Source organism: Mustela nivalis, assembly GCF_964662115.1.
Source record: "Mustela nivalis genome assembly, chromosome: 6".
NCBI classification, from domain to species: domain Eukaryota; kingdom Metazoa; phylum Chordata; class Mammalia; order Carnivora; family Mustelidae; genus Mustela; species Mustela nivalis.
This window is the reverse complement of record NC_139025.1, coordinates 11,834,416-11,855,536: the sequence shown is the minus strand read 5'-3', so window position 1 is coordinate 11,855,536 and position 21,121 is coordinate 11,834,416. Positions and strand designations below refer to the sequence as shown.

The 21,121-nt window shown below is 56.7% G+C and overlaps 1 protein-coding gene across 7 annotated transcripts in view; it reads right to left on the bottom strand.

Moving 5' to 3' along the window:
* ITPK1 (inositol-tetrakisphosphate 1-kinase) overlaps positions 1-21,121 on the bottom strand; it is a 167,806-nt gene that overhangs the window by 3,749 nt on the left and 142,936 nt on the right. For 4 of the 7 annotated variants that reach the window (XM_082733335.1, XM_082733334.1, XM_082733337.1 and 1 more), the window contains 5 exons: positions 14,794-14,892; positions 14,393-14,433; positions 10,772-10,937; positions 5,106-5,173; positions 769-931 (listed from right to left, as the gene is read on the bottom strand). In XM_082733335.1, coding sequence (XP_082589461.1) covers positions 769-931; positions 5,106-5,173; positions 10,772-10,937; positions 14,393-14,433; positions 14,794-14,892 — 537 coding nt within the window. Of the gene's footprint in view, positions 1-768; positions 932-5,105; positions 5,174-6,420; positions 6,547-10,771; positions 10,938-14,392; positions 14,434-14,793; positions 14,893-21,121 lie in introns of all 7 variants that reach the window. The other 3 variants (XM_082733333.1, XM_082733332.1, XM_082733336.1) reach the window with 1 other exon arrangement.

The window sequence follows — 21,121 nt, the reverse complement described above, 5'->3', positions numbered from 1 at the left end:
CGAGCCAGCTGGGAGGGCAGACGGGCCAGCCACGGGTGCGCCCGTGCCAAGAGGGCTCATTCCGGGAACACCAACGAGGGACATCACGGCCATCACCCCTGCAGGCTAACGGTTCGCTGAGGGTTCGCTGGGGGCTCTCCCACTGAGCCCCCTTGCTGCGTCGGGACGAGGGGAGCGCGGCAGAGCCAGGCCACGACAGCAGCCCGTAGGGGCCTGAGACAGGCCTCCCGCTCAGGGCTCTGGCAGGGAGCAGGCGCCGAAGCCACGGGGAGCTGGCCGGCTCCGCATCCCCAGAACCACGGCTCAGGTCCCAGGCAGGCGCACGGCCACACCACCACCGTGTCCTGTGACCTGGGACCAGTCCTCCCTCCCTGGGACACTCGGTTCCCCGCAGGTAAACCGTGGAGAGTCCTCCCTCTGGGACCCTTTCAGCTCATTAAATCTAGAAGTACTCAGCAGATGAGCTGCAGTCCGGCCAACAAAGGCTAATGCCGACAGCACGGCGCCAGGGGAGGAAGGTGAATGGCGTTTGGTGCTGTGCCCAGTAAGTGCCCTGAGCTCCCTCGGCTGGAGGCACCGACCTCGTCTGCCAACTTCACCACATGCTACAAACCCATTCCGCACGTGGGCTGAGGCCTAGCGGGACCGTGCTGACCCCAGGCCCCACTGACGGGGAGGGAGGGACTGGTCAACCTGACCCGCGTGTGCCAGCATCTGAGGACACGGGTCTACAGACTGACGAAGGCGGTTCCTGGCTCCGCCGCTCACCTGGGAAGGCATTGATGTCGATGACCGCGTGCTGCCCCGTCTGGTTGTTGATGATGATGTCAATCCCGAAGAGTGACACACCCAGCGCCTGCCGAAGGGCCCGGGACAGCTCCCGGATGACCTCGTCGCTCGGCCTCTCGAACACGCCCTCGATCTTGTCCAGCTGTGCGCACACACACGCACACAAACACACACACAGAAGTCAAGTCAGGCCACAGGTGGGGTGGTGCAACACCATACCACACACAGAGACCCCACTCAGGTGCCCCAAATCCTGGCCTTCCCCTCTGGAAGGGGGCAGGACAGACCCCTGGTGAGCAGCACTCCCACGGCCACTCCCCGAGTCCCACAGACAACTGGGCAGGTATTAAGTGTCTAGTATGCATTACCCCTTTAGTTACTGTAACAACCCAGACGGACGGCCCCACAAGGCTGGTCTGCTCTAGTTCCAGCCAGCCAGGGACAGACACATGGATTTTCATAGGCTCCAGCTTGGCCCCTGGAAGGGCCACCTTGGAAAGGGTTTGGGATCAGGAGGACAGGGATTTGAAGCCCTAGCCCTGGGGTCCCAGGGAAAAGTACTCGGCCTCACCGTGCCTCAGTTTGCTCATGTGCAAATGGGACCAAAAAGGCCTCTTTCCTCTGCTGGTCGCTGATGTGGTGGGAGCAGTATGGGCCTGGCCATGGGGGGGTGCACACCTGCATTTTAATGGGCAAGTCCGTCAGCGGAAGGTTACAGGAGATGCCCCATAAATACCAGAGTCCTGAGTCCTGGCGGCTGTGGGGCTCAGGGGCCAGAGGGGAAGAAGGGTGGCAGGCTCATCAGACTCAAAGTGAAGCTGGGTCAGACCCTGACACAGAATTACCAGGTGACCAGCAGTGCCTCTCCTGCGTACGCACCCACCAACCTGAGGACGGGCACTCGTGTCTGCCAGCGTCACAGCGCTGTTCACGACAGCTAAAGGTGGAAACCATCCAAGTGTCCATCAACGCAAGGACAGACACACAATCTGGTTTCCACATGACGGAACATTATTCAGCTACACAATGGCACAGCATGGGCGAACCCTGAAAACGTCAGGCCAAGCGGAAAAAGCCAAATACCATCGGTCACACATTGTATGACCCTGTTATGAAAGGTCCGGAATAGGCAAGTTCATTGAGATGAAAAACAGATTCGTGGCTGCCAGGGGTCGGGAGGAAGAGGGAAGGCGGGGTGAGTGCTGAATGGATAGAGAGTTTTCTTCGGAGGTGGTGAAAATGTTTTAGAACACGGTAGAAGGAGAGGACTACACAACACGGTGAATGACTAAATGTCCCTGGACTGTTCCCTTGAAAATGACTACATTGCGGGGTGCCTGGGTGGCTCAGTGGGTTAAGCCTCTGCCTTCGGCTCAGGTCAGAATCCCAGGGTCCTGGGATTGAGCCCCGCATCGGGCTCTCTGCTCAGCAGGGAGCCTGCTTCCTCCTTGCTCTCTCTGCCTGCCTCTCTGCCTACTTGTGATCTCTGTCAAATAAATAAATAAAAATCTTTAGAAAAAAAAAGAGAAAAAAGAAAATGGCTACATTGTATGTTATGTGAATTTCACTCCATTAAAAAATAATAATAATAAGCTGAGTCAGGAGGGCTGAGGACAGACCCTGGCACAGATGGTCCTTCCCCCAGCACAAGTAGCTAGAATGGCTGATAGGGAACTTCCAGACACACACAGAGCAAGGAGCCTACACCAGGGCACCATCAGTGGTCCCCCGTGAAAGCCACAGCCACCAGCTCTGCACAATCTGCAGGGCCCCCGGGCCCATGACCCTGCTGCCTCGGTGTCCTAGCAGAGGAAACACCTCCTAAGGGGCAGTGCCAGCCTGGCTGTGACAAGCCCTTGTCACTGAGCCCCTGCCCAAGCCAGGACCCACCTCGAGGTCACTCCTGCCAGCCAGCGGCTTAGCCCAGTCCTGCAGCTCGGCCACTGGATCAGTGGCACAGGGTCCTCCCCAAGTCAGAGAGAGTCAGACAGACGCCTCAGCACCACCCATATCCCTCTGCAGGCTCTGAGCTGTCCTGTACCCTTCAGAGTCTGGTTTTCTCGCCCCAAGAAATGGGGTAATAGAATCACAGGCACCGGGGACGCGGGAGCCAAGAGCCGGCACCCAGGCGGGCCAGCGAGGGGCTCTGCTGCCCTCTATCACGTCTCCTAACACATTGCTCAGAAAAGCACTTTCTCAGCTCAGCTAAGGCATCTCAGAAATCCTTCCGAGGCTGTTTGATGATCTTAAACTCAACAGCCACCCTAGGACAAGACAAAGGCACAGAGATCCCGGGTTGTCATCGCAAAGGCGACGATGACCCTCTGGGAAATGGGGAGGCGACGGAGGTCACCGTCCTCTGCGTCCACAACTCCCCGCATCCCCTGACCACCCTGCAGGGCAGGAGGGGGAGACAGGCTCAGCAAGGCAACAGGCCTCCCGGGCCACACGTCTGAAACCCCGTGGAGTCCATCTCACCAGGGTCTGCGCTCTTGACCCGTCCCCTAGACGCTGGTGTGTGGGGGCCCGCCTGTTAGGTGTGGGTGGGGTTCAGCTTCAGCAGCCTCCACAGGAGGAGGGAGGCTTCAAGGCTAGGCCACGGCCCCCTGCACGAGGCCCTGATGGGGACTAGAGGGACTCCGGCTGGGAGGGAGGAAGGCAGGAGGGGCTCTCATCTCCCACAGAAAGGGTATAAGTGTGTGCCCTTGTCTTGTTTCATGTGATGTCGGTCCTGGGGGCCTCCCGCAGGGGAAGGAGGAGGTGGGGGCACATCCTATAGGTAGAGAGGAGGCCCCGAAGTCTCCCTAAGCTTTCCCATTTCACAGATGAAGAAACGGGCCGAGCAGCAGGCAGGTAATTATCTAAGAACGTTACCTGGGACCCTTGGGCATCAGTGAGCAGCCCCCGGGGCCGCCAGAGCCACACGGGACAGGTAGGGATCGCGTCCCGGGAAGTCTGTGGAATGCCATCCCCCTCCCCAACCGCGAGTCCCTGGCCACTCAAGGACTGAGAGCCTCTCAGGGAAGAAGCCCCGCGGACTGGGTCAGTCTAGAGTCTCTGAAGGTTAGACGACTGGCAAAGCTTTTCTGGCACAAAACAGCTTCTTACGTCTTACAGTGCACACAGCCAGGCACCAAGAGGTTCTGTTTAAAATCTGACTCTTCTCCAAGCTTCCTTGACCATGGCACTTGTTCCTGGCCCAGGAACATCTATCAACATCTTGAGGGACACTGGTGCTCCCTCCAGGTCCCCGTCCACGCCTGTGCTCCGTCAAACCCTCAGCACACGGCTGGCTCCTCAGAGGAACCAGACACAAACAAGAAATGAACAGGCGGCCTGGGCTGGGGGGAGGGGCTGGGGGGAGGCAAGATGGAATGGGCCCGTGCGCGCCCCCCGCACAGGAAGGAGGGGAGTAGGCCCGGGGCAGGGGCCGACTGTGGATGCTGCTGGTGAGAACAGCCTAGGACAAGGAGGAAGACCCAGGCAAATCCTCCCAGATTAGCCAGCACGCCCATGACTCAGGAGACCCAGCCCAGGGCTCTAAGGTCAGGGGCAAGGGGCAGCGGAGACTGCCAGCCCGCTGGACTTGAGAGGGATGGAAGCAGCTGCCCCAGGACAAATTTCTAACTCTGGCTGCAGGTACAGTGAGGGAATAAGTCCTAAATTCCCAAGACACCCAGCTTCGGAACAGACCACTCTGGGGTCGTAAGCCAGTGTGGCCCCTGAAGGAACAGCCCTCTGAGTTTGGAGAAGCCACTCAACCCTCCTGATCACGAGCCTCCCCACTTCAGAAAACAGAGCTGTCTGCCCGGCTCCCGCGAGGCTGTGGCGAGGCCCGGCTGTGACGCCGTGGGGCACCTCGGACAGTGCCTGACCCGCCACAATGTTCACGGAACTCGCCCAAGTTCTGCCAGGGGGGAACTGCCACCCCCGCCCCCACCGAGGTACTAGCAGGCCCTTAACAAACGCTTACTGGATTCACGTGGACAAGGAAAGAGAAAGGAAAACGGGTGTGATGCTGCCTCCTACCCCCTTTTATAAATCAGGAAAAAAAGATTAGAAAACAAGGCTTCAAATTCCCCGTGACTTGGGAGGTGGGTCGGGAGATCCTCACTCTGGGAGAAAAGTTAGAAAATCTTCCCTCGGGAGTAGCCCAGAAGTCCGCGGGTGTGGCTGTGATGGCCCGCAGCAAGCCAAGAAAGGGGCTCTCTGGTCCCCACTCCCTGCTCTGCTGGAGCTCAGCCCTCAGCCCCACTGCCAGGGGCACCCCCCACCCCATGTTAGGAGGGAAGGCCGCCACAGCGGAAGGAACATACCGCGGTCAGGACCGACGAGGACTCCGGCTTGGACACATTGTGACTGTTGAAGAAGATGGACTCCCGGTCTGAAAAAGCAAAGACAAGAAGGAGCAGGCGTTAGCTCAAGGCGGGGACGTGACTCCAGCACCTGACAGCAGGGGGCAGCACCACCCCAGCCACAGTCTCGGGTGGCCTCAGCAGCAGCCAACCTGGGGCCCCCGTGAGCCGGGCACCCCCATGCCAAGGAGACAGGGCACCATGACCGGAAACACGTCCACGCAGGGCTCCCGTTCCCCATACAAAAATAATTGTCTTAGCGAGCCTACCTCGGCTACCACCTTACTGTATCCTGTCCTCGTTTCCCAACACCTACGGCCCTGCCCATTCCAGAGTGTGTCTAGTGTGTCTTATGGACAGGGCACTAGAAAGGGGGCTTAGGGGATGGTGTGGGGGCTGAGCGAGCGGGAAACGCAGTGTACCGGGAGCATCAAAGGCCTGAAGTCAAGAGGTTCAGTAAATGCCATTTAATCCCGTAGTCCCAGCCCCTCCCGGTATCCGCCCATGGGACTCTTTCTCAGCGCAGCATTTGAGAAATACGCCCACGCAGCCGCTTGCACATGCGTGTTTAGAACATAAAGGTTCTGCTTCCCGACTACACACGGGGCAGCGGGAAATCAGAACATGGGCTTCTGAAGGGTCCATCCAAGGAAAGTACACAGAACGATTACTGTTTGGCTTTGGAAGCTTTGGAAGCTGGCACAGACCCCTGAAATACCCTCCTCCTCCTCCCACACCATACTTCCTGGTCCACCTCTGCCTCCCAGCACACCCTCAGTCCCACCGGGGCACCCAGGTGGGCACACCGATCCCAAGAGTGATGAGTGCAATAAGCAGTTGGTTAGTCTATCCATCCCGTGGAGTGAGGCTGGTCGGTCACACGTTCTCGAGCACTTAGAAGCATGGGCACAGGAATGCAAGAATCACAAAACCGCGAGCTTCACCACCCCATGCCCCCCCACCAAGAATGACATGGGGATGTCCTGGGCCATGAGCCCCTACAGGGCCCCGGCGGCCTCTGCTTCAGTCCCTCCATGATGGGGCGTGGTGACTCCCGTCCCCAGGACACATTGATCACCCCTGGGACCCAGGGCCCTAAGCGCAAGACAGGAAGGGCCTTGGTTGAGCACCACAGTGCGGGGGGACCAGGCCGCAGGGGGCACCTGCTCTGATCGCCAAGGACCCCCCGCCCCAGCTCCAGGATTACGACGCCGTAACAATCATGCATGAGAAAGTGATTCGGGCGGAGGCCAAGCAGGCAGGCGCTGAGATGTACCTGGCATCCTTCCCGCTAGTGAGGCACACAGGCCCCTTGCCGCCCCGGTGTACCCGACAGTCCTCCCGCCGCTCCGACCAGAGCCAGTCCAGACGGGGGGCACGAGAGATGGTCCTGGGGAAGAGCCTGGGGAAAATAAACACCCTGCAGGACTTGCGCCAGGTAACCCCACTGATCTCTACTTCTGGGCGCTGCCAGCCAAGAAGAGTGAGCCCTGAGCGGTGGCAAGGCCTGTGGGCCAGGGGACAGAGTGCGGCTCGGGCAACTGGAGTGGGGGTCCAGGCCTTCTGCAGGCACGGCTCACCTATTTACCCTGCAGCCCAGCGGGCCCAACCCTACAAAACTCAGGGAGCCTCCCACCCACCCCAAGGGCCCCCAGGGGTGGCAGACCAAGCCTGGGTGTGGGGGGCGTGGGAAAGGGTCACACAGAGCAGGCAGACATAGCCAAGTTCAGGGAGGCCAGGAAGCTACCGGAGCCACAAGGGATCACCACGAGTGTTTATGCTGGGAAGGCAAGAAGCTGGACACTCAGAAGGGTGGAGCCAGCAGCTGCTGAACTGGACAGGCCGTGCCACCCAACGGCTCCTTGTGGCAGGAGGACCGACCACACATGTGCATCATTTCACAGGAGACTGCTTCTCCCCTTAGCTACCTCCTACCTGAGGGCTCAGGCCAGACAACTGTTCAGGACTGGTACGGGGGGCATCCTCTGCTCACTTCCTACCTGTGCCCGGCCCAAACAGGGGCCACAGGGCATGTGGGCAGCCTCTGGCCACTCCCTGACCCCGGAGACCAGGAGGCCAAGATGGGTCAGACTGGGTCACACATCCTTTGACGTGGGGAGCTTTAAGAGACCCAGGTCCTTCTAAGGATGAAGCTGCCTAAGCCCAGGCATGCCGGTCACAGGGGCACTCTGCATCTGGGGCCCCAGGCACTGCCTATGTCCACAGCAGTCCTGAGACACACAGGGGTGGAGAGACAGTGAGGGGAAAAGGAGTGCCGTGGCCCCCAATTTACAGATGAGAAGAAAAGGTTCAAAAGAAGAGAGTAAATGGCCAGCTCACTCCCCCAGTGCTCCAGTAACCCGGCCATCGGGGGCAGCGGCCACATGCTCTTCCGCTCTGCCTCATCTTCATGCGTGTCTCTGGGCCGGGGGAACGGGTCACAGCGCTGCAGGGAGGCTGGGGGCGGGGGCAGATGTTCTTCAGGGTCCCATCCACGTTTCCGCTGCACAGAGGGACCCGCCCTGGCTGCCCTGTCCCAGGAGCTCCCCAATCCAGTGGCGGCCCAGGACCCCAGTGCTTCCTCTGGAGCCTTGCATCTGTGCCATGATGACTCTTTTCATTCTTTCTTTCCACATGCGTGTTCTCTCCCGCCAGAATATGAGCCCATCGGGGCAGCACGCTTGGCTGACTGTCTCGGGCTCTCGTGCTCAGCACCTGGCAACGGGGCTGGGCACAAGGCAGATTCAAGGCAATACGGCATCTACGGAGAGGCTCGAGCGGACAGGTCAGTGAACCAGAGCCCGGCAGCCTGCCTCTGTAAGTACAGTTTGTGGGGCCGCAGCCATGCCCAGAGGTTTCTGTCTTGTCTGCAGCCATGTTCCTGCTCCAAGGGCAGCAGGACATAATTACAACAGAGCTGGACGAACTTACTACCTGGCGCTTTGCAGAAAAAGTCTGCTGAGCCCAGCAATACGTGCTAAGCGATGCCATTCTTTTATGGACCCCATGGGGGAAAAGGCCCAGGAAGGACAGCAGAATAAAGGTGCCAGTCCACACACAGTCAAGAAATAGGAGTAAACCTACCACGCAAAAGGGAGAGCAGAGAAACGTGCCCATCTGGATCCGGGCCCTAGATGGAGAGGGGGAGCAACTGCCCCAACGGTGAACCACAGGCAGAGAATGCGTCTGGGGCAGGCCAACATCAACCGTCTCAGCAAGAACCTGACTGCCATTTCAGCCGAGGCAAGTGCCAAGATGCCACCAGCCCTAAGACACACCTGACTTCAGAGAGGTCATCCGGTAAAAACCAAGATCTGAGAATCAACAGAGCACGGTCATTATGGAGGGAAGGCTAGTGTCCCTAGCTCCCTCGGTGTCCTGAAGAATCCCACTCAAGATGTCCCCAGCCCCGTGTGTGGACCGAGGAAGCTGCAGGCCTGATGTACTGGACGAGAACCAGAAAGCCTGGATGGGGGAATGGAAGGAGGCCAGAGCCCCAGAGCCCCCCTGCTCCACTGGTCCAGCCTGAGGGCTCCTGCTGAGTTATGCTTCTGATCCAGGAAGAAAACACGCATCAAGAGGACAAAGCCCACACCAGCTCCCTGGCACAAAGCTGCAAAGGCTGCAGACAGGAGACCCGCTCTGGGCATGGACAGACAGACACGCTGGAAGTTACTCAGCTTGTCTGAGCACAATAATCATTTTGGCATCAGCTCTGTGTGCTTATCTACTCATTGACTTAGCCCCAGCCGACATTTTTGGAAAACTGGCAAGCTGGGAATGGTCAGGAGGAGACTCACAGACTTGGAGCCCGTCGCCTGCTGCTAAGGGCTCCTGGGGCTGAGACAGAAGCTCGCCCAGCACTTTGCAACCAGGAGGAAAGGAGGGAACAAAAGGGATACTTTTTGTCTGCACGGGAAGGGATTTTCGTAAGGAAAAAAATACAAAGAGAAAGAAAGAAAGAAAAAAGAAAGGAAGCTACATAAGGTATACCACTCTAAATTTAATATATTTTCCACAGACTCCAAACACACATTTTTTTTTAAATGAGGAAAATAATAGAGGATTTTTAAAAACTAGTTTCTTGGGGAGTCTGGGTGGCTCAGTTGTTTAAGCATCCGACTCTCGATCTCAAGGTCTTCATCACAAGGTTATGAGTTCAAGGCCCAAGTTGGGCTCCAAGCTGGGCATAGAGCCTACTTAAAAAAAAAGAAGTCTCTTCCAGCCCATAATTTATAAGAATGCCTCTTCCTGGTACATAATCACACGCAAAAAGACGTCCCCAGACCATGGTGCTCTCACCTCCAGGTCATTCTATCATCCCAGTGTGTAGGGACCGGGACCAGCGTGACAATGGGATGTCCCAAACCCGGACAATGCAGCCTTGAGTCCTGGGGCCCCACACCGGAAGGGGAAGCTGCCTGCACTCAGAAGGAAGTGAAAAATCACACATTTACCAAGTATCTGCTCTCTGTGTTGTGTTACTAGGAAGAAAGAAGCTGTCTGGGGAAGAACAGCGGAGAAGGGAAGACGAGCACAGCTGAACTTCACTCAAAAGGAGGGGCTTAAAGCCACCAGGAGAGGGTGGTGACAGGCAGTCCCAGCAGGAGAGACTTTAAGAAGACACAGCTGTTGGCTCAGACGAAGACGGAACAGCCCGGTGTTTCAGCACACCTGGCGATGGCGGGTCTCCCTCGCAAAGACGGATGCACGGCGTGCTGGAGCAAGCCACATGAGGACAGTCAAACGTCCTCCGAGGGGTCCTCTTAGAAGGCTCTGCTTATTTCCAAGACGCTGTCCCTCTGTTCCAAAGCTTTCTACAACTTGCCTTAGAGATGCCTCAGGGCCCCCAGAACATTCTTTTGAGTAGCCCCAGCACCAGCAAATCCCTATCTTAGTGTCTGTTTTTGAAAGGGCCAAAGGTCACCTGGTGTCAGGAGAACAGATAAAAAAAGGCCCAGCTCGTGGCGCCCTCGGCCTGCAGTGATGGCAGCACCCCACGGACACTGCCGCCTTGGGACACCCGAGGGACATCCAGGACCCGGAACCCTCAGACTCGATCCTTACCCCTGCAAGGTGGGGCCCGGTGGGGGTGACTGTGCCCACCCGTGCTCACGGGAGGTCCCACAGTGAGGAGCGCCGCAGGACTCCTTAGGGTGCACGCAGTCACTTCAGCGGCCGCAGAAGCGGCTAGGAGCTCGGTGTTTCCCCACTTGGAGAAAGGGGACCTGATAAAGGAGTCAGCACTCTGGCCCTCAAAATACGAGGGGCCCCTTCCCAAGCCCTCACTTCCCTGAGGGGCCCATCATCCATTCCAGCATGTTCCTCGTGACTCTCCTTACTGCGTGGGGCCCCAGGAAGCACCCTGGGCGCAGGAAGCTTTCAGACGCTTCCGGGAACTGCCTACAGTGGTTCGCATGGGTGGAGCCCCTACAACGACCTGGTAGGATGGGGTTTCACCTGTTCTCCAGGACCTCCTCACCCAATGCACGCGACTCCAACCTTCAGATTGGCCCATCCCCGCCCCCGACCTCCAAAATAACACAGGGTAGCAGAGGGGAGTGCTGTGAGACAGACGGCTGATGCCTGTCCCAGATGGGCCCCGAGACAGCGGGAAGCCTGGTTACCTGACATGCCCGCAGAGAAGTTCTTCAGCGAGGGCCTCTGGACCACGGTGTAGGACTCGCCCACCACAAACACCTTATACAGGACAGCATTGTGGTTGATGAAGTTCTGGACCACACAGGGCGGCTGGATGGCACTCAGGCCCTCCTGGTTGAACACGATGGCCATCTGTGGAGACAGGGGCCAAGGGCTCTGTCAGAGTCCACCACCTATTCAGTCTTAGACACAGGGGCATGTCACCGGTCCAGAGCTCTGCCACCAAGGACCATCCCTGTGAACCGAGGACTCTGGGAAGAATCTCAAGCCAGGACGAATGGAGTGAGAGTCAAGAACACCTGGGAATCAATTCACTCCTACTGTGGCGGTCTGGAAACCCTGCACCATCAGGCTCTCCCTGTACAGCTGAGCGGACAGTGTACTGCACAACTCCACTTTTCACACTGTAATCCAGGGAATGACATCCGAATTGTATATTACTCAATCTTTATGACCTCCTTAGAGGTTCCTCCACAAAGATCCAGGTGAGGCAGGAAGAGGAAGGCCATGGATGGGGAGTTGGGAGGCTCTGAGTCAAAATCTGTACGTCAACAAGGGCTGCCTTTGGTTGAGCACTCACGACACGCCCAGCCCTGTTCTGACTGCTTTGTGTGAGTCACCTGGTGCTGTCCTGACAATGCACCTCTGAGGGGGGTACTATTCTCGTGCACCTTTTACAGATGAGGAAACTGGGGCCCTAAGAAACTCAGTGGCTTGTTGGAAAGCGACAGAGCCCGGTATGGGACAGGGTCTGCCCAGCACGCAGCCTTGGCCTCTGACACCCGGAGTAAGCTACACGGATACTTGAGGAATGAGAATATGCTGCTCCCAGTCCCTGACTCTCTGGGGACAAAGGTGCCGCCCTGGAAGGATCTGGTAGGCCGCTAAAGTAGGGAGAGCAGAGGGGTAGCTGGAGAAAACTCTCTGCGTTGGCTGTCAGCTGCCGGGGCTGGGGCCACGGCTAATCCCTCGCAGCCCACAGGCCCCAGGAAGGAGCCACCAGATGCCCAGGACTCAGGGCAGGAATGACAGAGCCTGGACAGCTGGCTGCCTGCACTGGCTGCTGCCCCTGACGTCCATGGTCCCCGAGCACCACCCCAACATTCCTGGGGCTTAGCTGCATGGGGCAGAAGTAGAGATCCTGGTCACATGGGGAAATGGAACGTGTGCGCACTGTGTGTGTGTGTGTGTGTGTGTGTACGCACATGCGTGCGCCCCAGGGGCCGAGGAAGGGAAAGAACGCAGGGGCTCTGGTGGGGAACCTGCTGCATGCTCCGTCTTCCCCACTTGTAAACCAGCAGCAGTAACTACCACGGGACCGCTTCAGGGGCGCTCTGGCTTCCGGCTCAGTGGTTTAACAGAACAGGGAAGCGGTGGTAATTCTACTCTGAGCACATCAGTGTGCTTGCAGTGGCTTAAAAACGAAACAAAACAGACAGCTCTGTGAATGTACAATGAAAAGAGAGTAGTTTGCCCAAACCAGTTGGTTTTCATTGAGCTTGGGTCTGGGGGACTCAGAGGCAGGGCTCAGGGAGACCATGGTACAGGCAAGGACCTTAATCAGAAAGTCTCACTTTCCTATTTCAAGCCAACCACGTCCACAGAGCTGTCCCCTCCATCCTCGCTGCACTCATCCCCAGGCACCCTTGCAACAGGTGAGGAGCCTTGTCCCCCAGCCTCCGGACTCATGCACCTGAGGGGGCAGCCCTCTGACAGAAAGCCTCCCGAGAGGCGGGCGGCCCGTGGCACATACAAACTCCCTGGGGGCCTCCAGATTCCAATCCCGAAGGCCCCATTCCCAACCCCTCACTCAGGAGAAGAGGAGCCCCCCCGAAGCAGCCCACTGTGGGTCGGGGGAGACAGGGAGGCACACGTGTACATTTTGGAGCCAGACTCTGACAGCTAGACTAACAGAGGAAGGCCTCGCCGGAACGCACTGACCCCATACATGAGGGCTGAGACTTCTGCCACGGAGGGGCTCACTTGGATCTGGATCCCCCATCATTCTGCAGTGACCTGGCGGTCACTCCGGACCTAGTTCCCTCCCAGTGCACCCAAGGCACTCTGCTCCGTGCCAAGGCCCATGGCAGCGCATGCTGCAAGCCTGTCCTCCACAGCCGCCCTCACAAGTGCAGACAGACACGCAGAGAGGCTGGGGATCTGCTTAACATCACACAGCTGGCCATGCGCAGAGCCAGACCTGCTTCCAAGGTCTACATGATTCCAGAACTCTCTCAGGAAGAGAGAAGCGGTTCATCTCCTGCCGGCTGGGCTCTTCTGCATCAGCGCGGTCCGACCACGCTAAGAGGGACGACGGCCACCCTTCCATTCAGAAAACCGCAAGGCGCTGACCCACAGAGGGACCAGCTAGTGACAGGGGCAGGTGGAACGTTGGCTGGTGCCAGCGAAGGAACGTGGGCTCTGGCGACAGGACGCTGGCTGCTCTCGAGCATTCCTGCTCCCTCCCAGCGCTTGGCAGGGAGGACATCGCTGGCCCCGAGCCCAGGCGGGCCCAGACAGAGACGGCTCCGCAACCCCAGGAGACAGCTGGCCTTTGCAGCAGGCCGTGAATCCCAGCCGACGCCCCGCACGCCTGCCCCGAGAGGAGGCGCGCCCCCGCCCCGCAGCTCCCATCACACGGCCGGCTGCTCATGGACGCCTCCCCACAAACGCCGGCTGCGGACAAAGAGCGCCCCGGGAATCTATAGGGCACCGCCATGGAACTGCCCATGTTTTGTCCTAAGGTTTTAGAGACGATGTCTGACTGGGAGGTGGCCCAAGGGCAGGCTTTCCCCACAGGGCCCTCCAGGGGGGTGACGTGTCTGCTGCCCAGAGCACCCTCCCAAGTGCCTAACAAGGAGGCCCCAAGGCCAGGCTGTGTCCATGAGGGCACGAAAAACACATGGCAGGGGTGAGAGCGGGGGTGGGGAGCCCTGAGGGCATGTCCTGGCTGTGGTTCCAAGGACAGCAAGGGCGACCAAGACCCGACGGCATCCTTGCCCGGCCATCTGGTCCTCTTACCCCAGCAGGCTGCCTCTGCTTACGGTTCGGCACATCTCACTGGGGCTGCGCATCTCGGGGACTCGGGCTCTACCACTGAGGCAGAACACCATGTTGTGCATTCGTGCCCTGGCACTGGGGGAGCTGGGAACGTGCCGGGGGCATAAAGAACGCCCGAGAGGGCGGAGGAGTCGCCACATACGAGCATGTGCAGTGCCCGTGCCTCTCCCGCCCTCCTACAGCCGGGCCAGCTGGTCCGTGGGGGCGGTGAGAGCCTCCTTCCAGTTCACAGCACGCAGAGGGGCCTGGCACAGGGCGGGCACCCAGGCAGCGAGTGACACTGACAAGCCAGAGGTCGCAAACCTGGACAGATCCACAAGGGCTCAGGGGTGGCAGGCAGACCCCTGGCACACGCCTTCCACCCTTGGGGACAGGACAGGCACGGGGCAGAAGCTGGTGACAATGTATGAAGCCACAGCAGGACAGGAGCAGCAGGGGTGCAGGCTCCCAGGGAGAGCTGGAAGGAGGAGCGGGGCAGGGGTGGGGAGGGAGAAATGCGGGGAGAGGGCAGTCAGAGCTCCACTTACCTCATGAGAGTTGGTGCCATGCGCCACTCTGGTTTTGCAAACTACAGAGCAGGGAGAGAAAAGCAGAGAGAAATCAGTGAGGTGATTTCTCCACAAAGCCTGACCTGGCAGACACGGGGTGAAATTCTCGAAACCCCTGCAGCCCGTGGGGATAAAGGGCAGGGGGAGCTGGGGAGACACGCCGGCTCAACGGCGGCCAGCATCTGCACTCAGGGTGGCCCAGACAGCCCATGCCGCCTGCGCACCCCTCTCCCCTGTGTAGGCGGGACGCGGGGCTCAGCCCTTCCTGGCAGCCAAGGCCCTCGTGCATCCCGGGGAGCCACGGACAGCCCCCACCCAGTCCACGGCCCACCGAGTCTGCCCAGGGGTGCCCAGGGCAGGGGTTGGGGGGGGACACGCACTGAAGGGGAAGGCCAGGCCGTTCTGCTCCAGGAGCCTCATGGTGTCGTCTCCACTCAGGCTCGTGAGCTCCATGAAGGGCGGCGAGCAGATCCTGTCATCTGCGGACAGAGAAGAAGCCCACGTCAGCAGGCCCCCCACGAGCCCCCCGGCCCGCTCCCTGTGACAGACCCACCTCCCTGGGGACACCCTCTCCCCGTTCTCCCGAGCAGACACCCCCAACTCCGCAGTGAAGGCACGCACACGCGCGTGCGCGCACACACACATGCTGACAGTAACAGCGGCGTGTTAATTAGGTTTTCTGTTAACATTTCCGTACGTACGGTGAGTATCAAACCCGAAGACCAAAGAAAAGAACCACGTGTACCCAGAGACGGGGCTGTTCCCGGGGCCAAGCCTTCACGAGCACAGGACTTCACCACCGGATGCTGTTCGGCTGCCCAAACCCTCACGCAATGAACTATGACCGTTTTCTGGTTTGGTGAAGGCTTCTCCTACCACAGGCCTTCTGGGCTCCACGGTGACCGCAGGAGGGCCGCCGCGGGCTTGGCTCCCACCAGGTCTGGCGCTGTGCTGTTGCCTGGGCGTGCACCTGCTCTCAGGTCTGCAGAACCCTGGGAGGAGCCAGCCGAGGCGTGTGCTCCCGGCTACATGAGCATTCCTGAGCCTGGGGACACAGGACCCTTGCCCTCTGGCTACCTTCAGGGACACTCTCATCCGCCGCTGCCTGCTGGGTCTGGCCGGCAGACTCCTTCCTTCCTTCCCTCCCTTTCTCTCAAGCGCGCTCAGGGCCTTCTCCAGCCTCCTCCAGACACACTCCAGCCCCAGCCCTGCCCCGTTGCCAACACCTTCTCACACCCTGGCTTCCCCGAGGCCCCGGTCTCATGGGGCGCCCCTCCAGTGGGTTCTCAGCACGACTGGTTTTTCTGAAAAGCTCTGGGAGTGGAGTCTGCTCTGGCTATCGGGATGCTCCCGGCGCCACGCACCGAGTTAGGGCCAAAGAGGTGATTTGCGGAATAACCAAATGTATTCTGATGTTCCCTCCCGCCGGCGAGCTCACATTACTGGTTTGTTATCACTGCTCCTTGTTTTGGCCCCTTCTCAGATCAGACCGACAGCTCCTCAGGAGGGGGGACTGCCCTGTACTTCTGAGCACAGGGGCCAGGAAAGGCCGAGGGTTAGTGAGAGGCCCTCCTCCCCTAAACCTTGGAAAACAAACCGTAAGAAGCGCTGTGGCTTGTCTCCAGGAACTTTGAGCTACTTGGCTGGCTTGAAGGTCAGTACATTAAACCAAGGTAAGATCCAGCCTCGTATAGCTCATAAAAACGAATGCCAAGAATTACACAGGGCAGGTTGAAAATGTTTCTCTCTCCCCCCACACCCACCTGTAAAACCCAAACTCCATAATACAGACGCAGAAGGGCTTGCAGACGTCGGGGCTGTGGGGCTTCTGGGAGACTACGGGAGGGTGGTCGGGGGCGGTGTCTGCTGATCCCCAGCAGACCCTCCAACAGAGCCTTCGTTCAATCCTCAAACTGCTGTGCCAGCATCTCTGTGGACAGAGACCTCAACAGGCCCCGACCGGCGGTCTGCCCCAAGTCACAAGGACGGTCAACGACAGAGGCAGGACGAGGGGCCAGGTTGAAGGGCAGGCCAGGAAAAGAGAAGTCAGGGAAATCGGGGTGGGGAGGCAGGGCTGCGTGCCGGCTCTCAGCGGTAGCCACTACCTACCCAAGGCCCATTTCCACACCCCCAGCTGGACGCGGGGCCCGGGTAGGGAAGGTTGCTGCTGCGGACGCTTGGCCCCGACAGAACCTGACAGGCAACGCCTGCACACACTGGAGGCTTCTGCAGCCGACCTGCACTCACCTGGGCCTCATCCACGGCCCATCCCCTCCCGCGGCAAGGCTCAGAGCCCAGTGGAGCCCAGCGAGCCACCTCCGGTGAGAACTTCCAGACTCCCCACCAGCGGACTTGTCAGAGCGCGGGCATCAGTCGGGCCTTAGATTATCAGCCTTGCACTGCCCCCAGCGGTGCCCCCGCCCACCCGAGCCCATCCACACTTTCACACGTCACCCATCACAGCCGCGCGCTCTTCACACGTGCCAGACAAGCCCGTCTACAGAGCAACTCAAGGCCCCTCATAGGAACCCCATGAGAGAACAGCCACCCCCAGTTTACATACCAAGTCCCCCACTCAGAGTTACACGCTGAGTATGCGGTGTACCTGGGGAGGCTCAGACCTGGGCAGCTGCTCCCTGGGAGGTAAAAGGGCCCACTTCGTATTAACACAATAAAGGACAAAGCTTTTACTGAGAGGATCATCTCTACAGACTCAGAAAAAGCATCTGACAAATTCAGTGCCCTTCGGAATAAAAGCACGCCACAAACCAGAAATACAAGGAAATCTCTTCAATCTGATGAAGCAGCATCCACGGAAACATGGTGCAGTGGGGTGAAAGACTGGACGCCTTCCCCCGAGATCGGAACAAGATAAGGATGTCTGTTCTTGCCACTCGTACTCAACACCGCCCCGGAGGTCCTAGCCAGGGTCACTAGGAGGGAGAATGAAATAAAAAGCATTCAGGCTGGAAAGAGAAGTAAAACTGCCTCCACGTGCAGGGACATGGTCCTGCACACAGAAAATCCCAAGGAAGCCACACACCCAAAAACCCAAAACCTATTAAGATGAGTAAGTTCAGTAAGACTGCAAAAGAGAAGATCAATACACACACACACACACACACACACACACACACACACAAAATCATATTTCTATAAGCTAGCCATGAATAATTTGAATATGAAATTAAGAAAATAATTCTATTTACAGTAGTCTTAAAAAAATAAAAACACAAGAAGTAAATTTAACAAAGACCTAAATGTTGAAAACCACAAAAGACTGCTGAAACACATTCAAGAAGATCTCAATAGACAGAAAGACACTCCATGCTCACGAATAAGACAATATAGTTGGCAACATTCCCACACTGATCTTTAGAATCAATGCAATCCCCATAAAATCCCAGCTTTCTTCTAGTGGGAACTGACAAGTTAATCCTTGAATTCATATAAAACTGCAAGGATCCAGGATGGCCAATCTTGAAATACTGAAAAAGAACACAGTTGGAAGACTCACACTTCCCAGTGTGAGCAATCATGCAGTATGGTATTGGTACAGAACAGACGTACAGCTCAGTGGGTTAGAATGGAGGGACCAGAAACAAACCCATCCATCTGGGGTCAACTGACTGTCCCCTATGTGCCAATACAATTTAAGGGGGGAATGACAGTCTTTTCAACAAATGGTTATAGGAAAACTGGATATCCACATGCAAAAGAATGAAGCTGGAACCCTACCTCACACCATACACAAGAATTGATTCAAAATGGATCGTGATCTAATTATAAGATCTAAAAGAGTAAAATGCTTAGAGGAGAACACAGATGCAAATCCTCATGACCTCGGGTCAGGTAACGGTTTCTTAGCCACTAAAAGCATAAACTACCAAACTAAAAATAGATAAATCTGATATCATCAAAATTAAAAACTTTTGTGCTTCAGGGGACACTGTTGTCAAGAAAGTGAAAAGACAACCCACAGAATGGGGGGAAATATTTGCTAATCATACATCTGATAAGGGTTTAGTATCCAAAACATATAAAGAACTATTAACAGACAATAAAAAGACAAACCAAATTTTAAAATGGGCAAACGATTTGGGTTTTCTGTGGTTTTGTTTTAAAGATTTTATTTAATTACTTGTCAGAGAGAGAGCCTGAATGCACAAAAGGGGGAGCAGCAGGCAGAGGGAGAAACAGGCTCCCTGCCGATGCAGGACTCAATCTCAGGACCCTGGGATCATGACCTGAGCTGAAGGCAGATGCTTAACCTGACCGGGCCACCCAGGCGTCCCTGGGCAAAGGATTTGAATAGACAGTTCTCAAAGTAAGACCTACAAATGGCCCAAGTGCACGTGAAAAGATGCTCAACGTCACTAGCCACCAGGAAAAAGCGTATCAAAACCACAATGAGATATTATTTCATATCTACTGAGAATGGCTATGAGCAAAAGGACACAAAGGAACAAGTGCGGACACTGCTGGCGACAAAGTAAAAGGGTGCCCTGCTTTGGGAAACAGTCTGGCAGCTCCTCAAACAGTTAAGCACAGAGTTACAGTCATGGTCATTCCCTCCTGGTTCTACAATCAAAGGAATGGAAACATACGTCCACACAAAAACCTGCCCAGGAGTGTCCGTGGCAGCATCATTCGTAAGAGCCGAAAGGGGCAACAATCCAAGTGTCCATCCCCTGACGAGTGAATAAATGAAATGTGATGTGCCTGTTCAACAGAGCATCCTTCAGCCAGAAAAAGGAATGACATACGCTACAAAGTGACCTTGAAAACAGCATGCTGAGAGAAGGGAAGGAAGCCAGTCACAAACGCCATATGACTTCACTCATACGAGATGTCCAGAATCGGCAAATCCAGAGAAACAGAAAGGAGACTGGTTACCAGGGGCAGGGGCATGGGCATGGGGGGACAGGGCAGGAGTGGGCGTGGGGGGGCGGGACGGACTACAGATGGGGACATTTCTTTATGGGGTGATGAAAATGTTCTGGACTTAGTGGTGTTGGTTGTGCAATTTTGGGAGTAGAGTCAAAGCTACTGAACTGTATGTGTACTTCAAAAAGGTGGATTTTATGGCATGTGGATTACATCAACTTTTTGAAAAAGAAAGAGGGCGGGTCGTAGCAACCAGAGCAGTGACTGTAGCAACGGCCAGAATGGCAAAAGCAAGAACAATCAAAGAAGCTCTAGCCAGATGGGAAGAGAAAACCAGTCAGAAGCCAAAGAGATTAAGCTTTATGCTCAGATTCCCCCTATAGAGAAGATGGATGCCTCCTTGTCCACACTTTCTAATTGCGAGAAGCTTTCACTGCCTACAAACTGCATTGAAAAAATTGCCAACCTCAATGGCTTAAAAAACTTGAGGATATTGTCTTGAGGAAGAAACAACATAAAGAACTTAAATGGACTGTCTAGCTTGTGCTTCCTAAGAACCAGCAGGGATGAATCTACAGTGCTTCTCGACAATAACCTCACCAAACCAGACAGGCTGAAGTGGCCGTCCCCTTGTTGCAGAGGCCACTATAATACCTGAACAGGAGTCCGTGTTCAGAGTTGTGATTTTGGAATTACCTTGAAATGTCTTTACTCACCCACATGAAGTGTTACCAATAAACTTACAAAATATTTGGAAATTCTTAGAGATTACATTCTGGAGTTAAATAAAAGAAGTTTTCTCTCCAAAAAAAAAAAAAAAAGAAGAAAAAAGAAAGAAAAAAAATCCCCCAGCAGCCACAGCTGTCTTCCCCCAAGTACTGGCTCTCTGCAGGCACTGGGCTGAGCAAACGCTCCCTGTACAGCGTCTCCTTCAAGCCCTGCAGAGTCCCGCCCCTCGCCCCACGCCCGGCCAAGGTGCAAGAGGACCGCTCCCCGTGGGAAACCCGCAACATCGCCTGCAGCGAGTGCTTCCCCCCAGAGACGCTCGGGGTCCCAGTGAGAAGCAGAGATGAGACATTTCCAGTGAATGGACCACATCTAGCAATTGGCCAGACATCCCCACCTTTCTGAAATCCCAGGCTTTGGTTGAGGCCGGGCCCAACACAGAGCCATGGCGGCAAAGAGCCAAGCGCGCCAAGGAAGAGGGGCAGGCGCACGCGGTCACCGTCTTGCTCCTTCCTCTTTGCCCAGAGCCTGCTGACCACACCGCAAGCAGCAGGCACTACCAGCTGTCTCCCCCACTCTCCGGGGAGGGGACCGGGATGGGGACTGGCCCCAGCACCCTGCCAGGAAGGACCCGCAGCTGAAGCTCAGCTCCCCCCAAGAGGCCAGCCGTGGGCGAAGGCAGTCCCAAGCCTGCACAGCAGAGGCGGGAAGGGACCCCGGTCCCTCAGGAGACCACGGCTGCTCCGTGCCCCAGGCTGCCCCACTCTGGCCTCGGGGCCAGTGGACCATGAGTGTCTTAATTTCCTGAACAACTTTCTGGCTACTTGGAACCAAAACCATCCTGCATGTCTGTGAAATCACAGTAAATTAGAAACAACTGCTTTTGGTTTCAATAACCATTCACCACCAATGGCAAAAAAAAAAAGGTTAAGGCTCGACTAAATGCTAGGAGCCAAAGATACAGCAGCTGACCCAGACACAGCCTGCCCTCACGGAGCTCGCGTTCCCAACAGCACACCCCTGGCAAGTAAAACGCACAGCTGGAAAGTGCTGGTGGGCACCACAAAGTAGGGAGGGAGGGCAGGGAGCATCTTG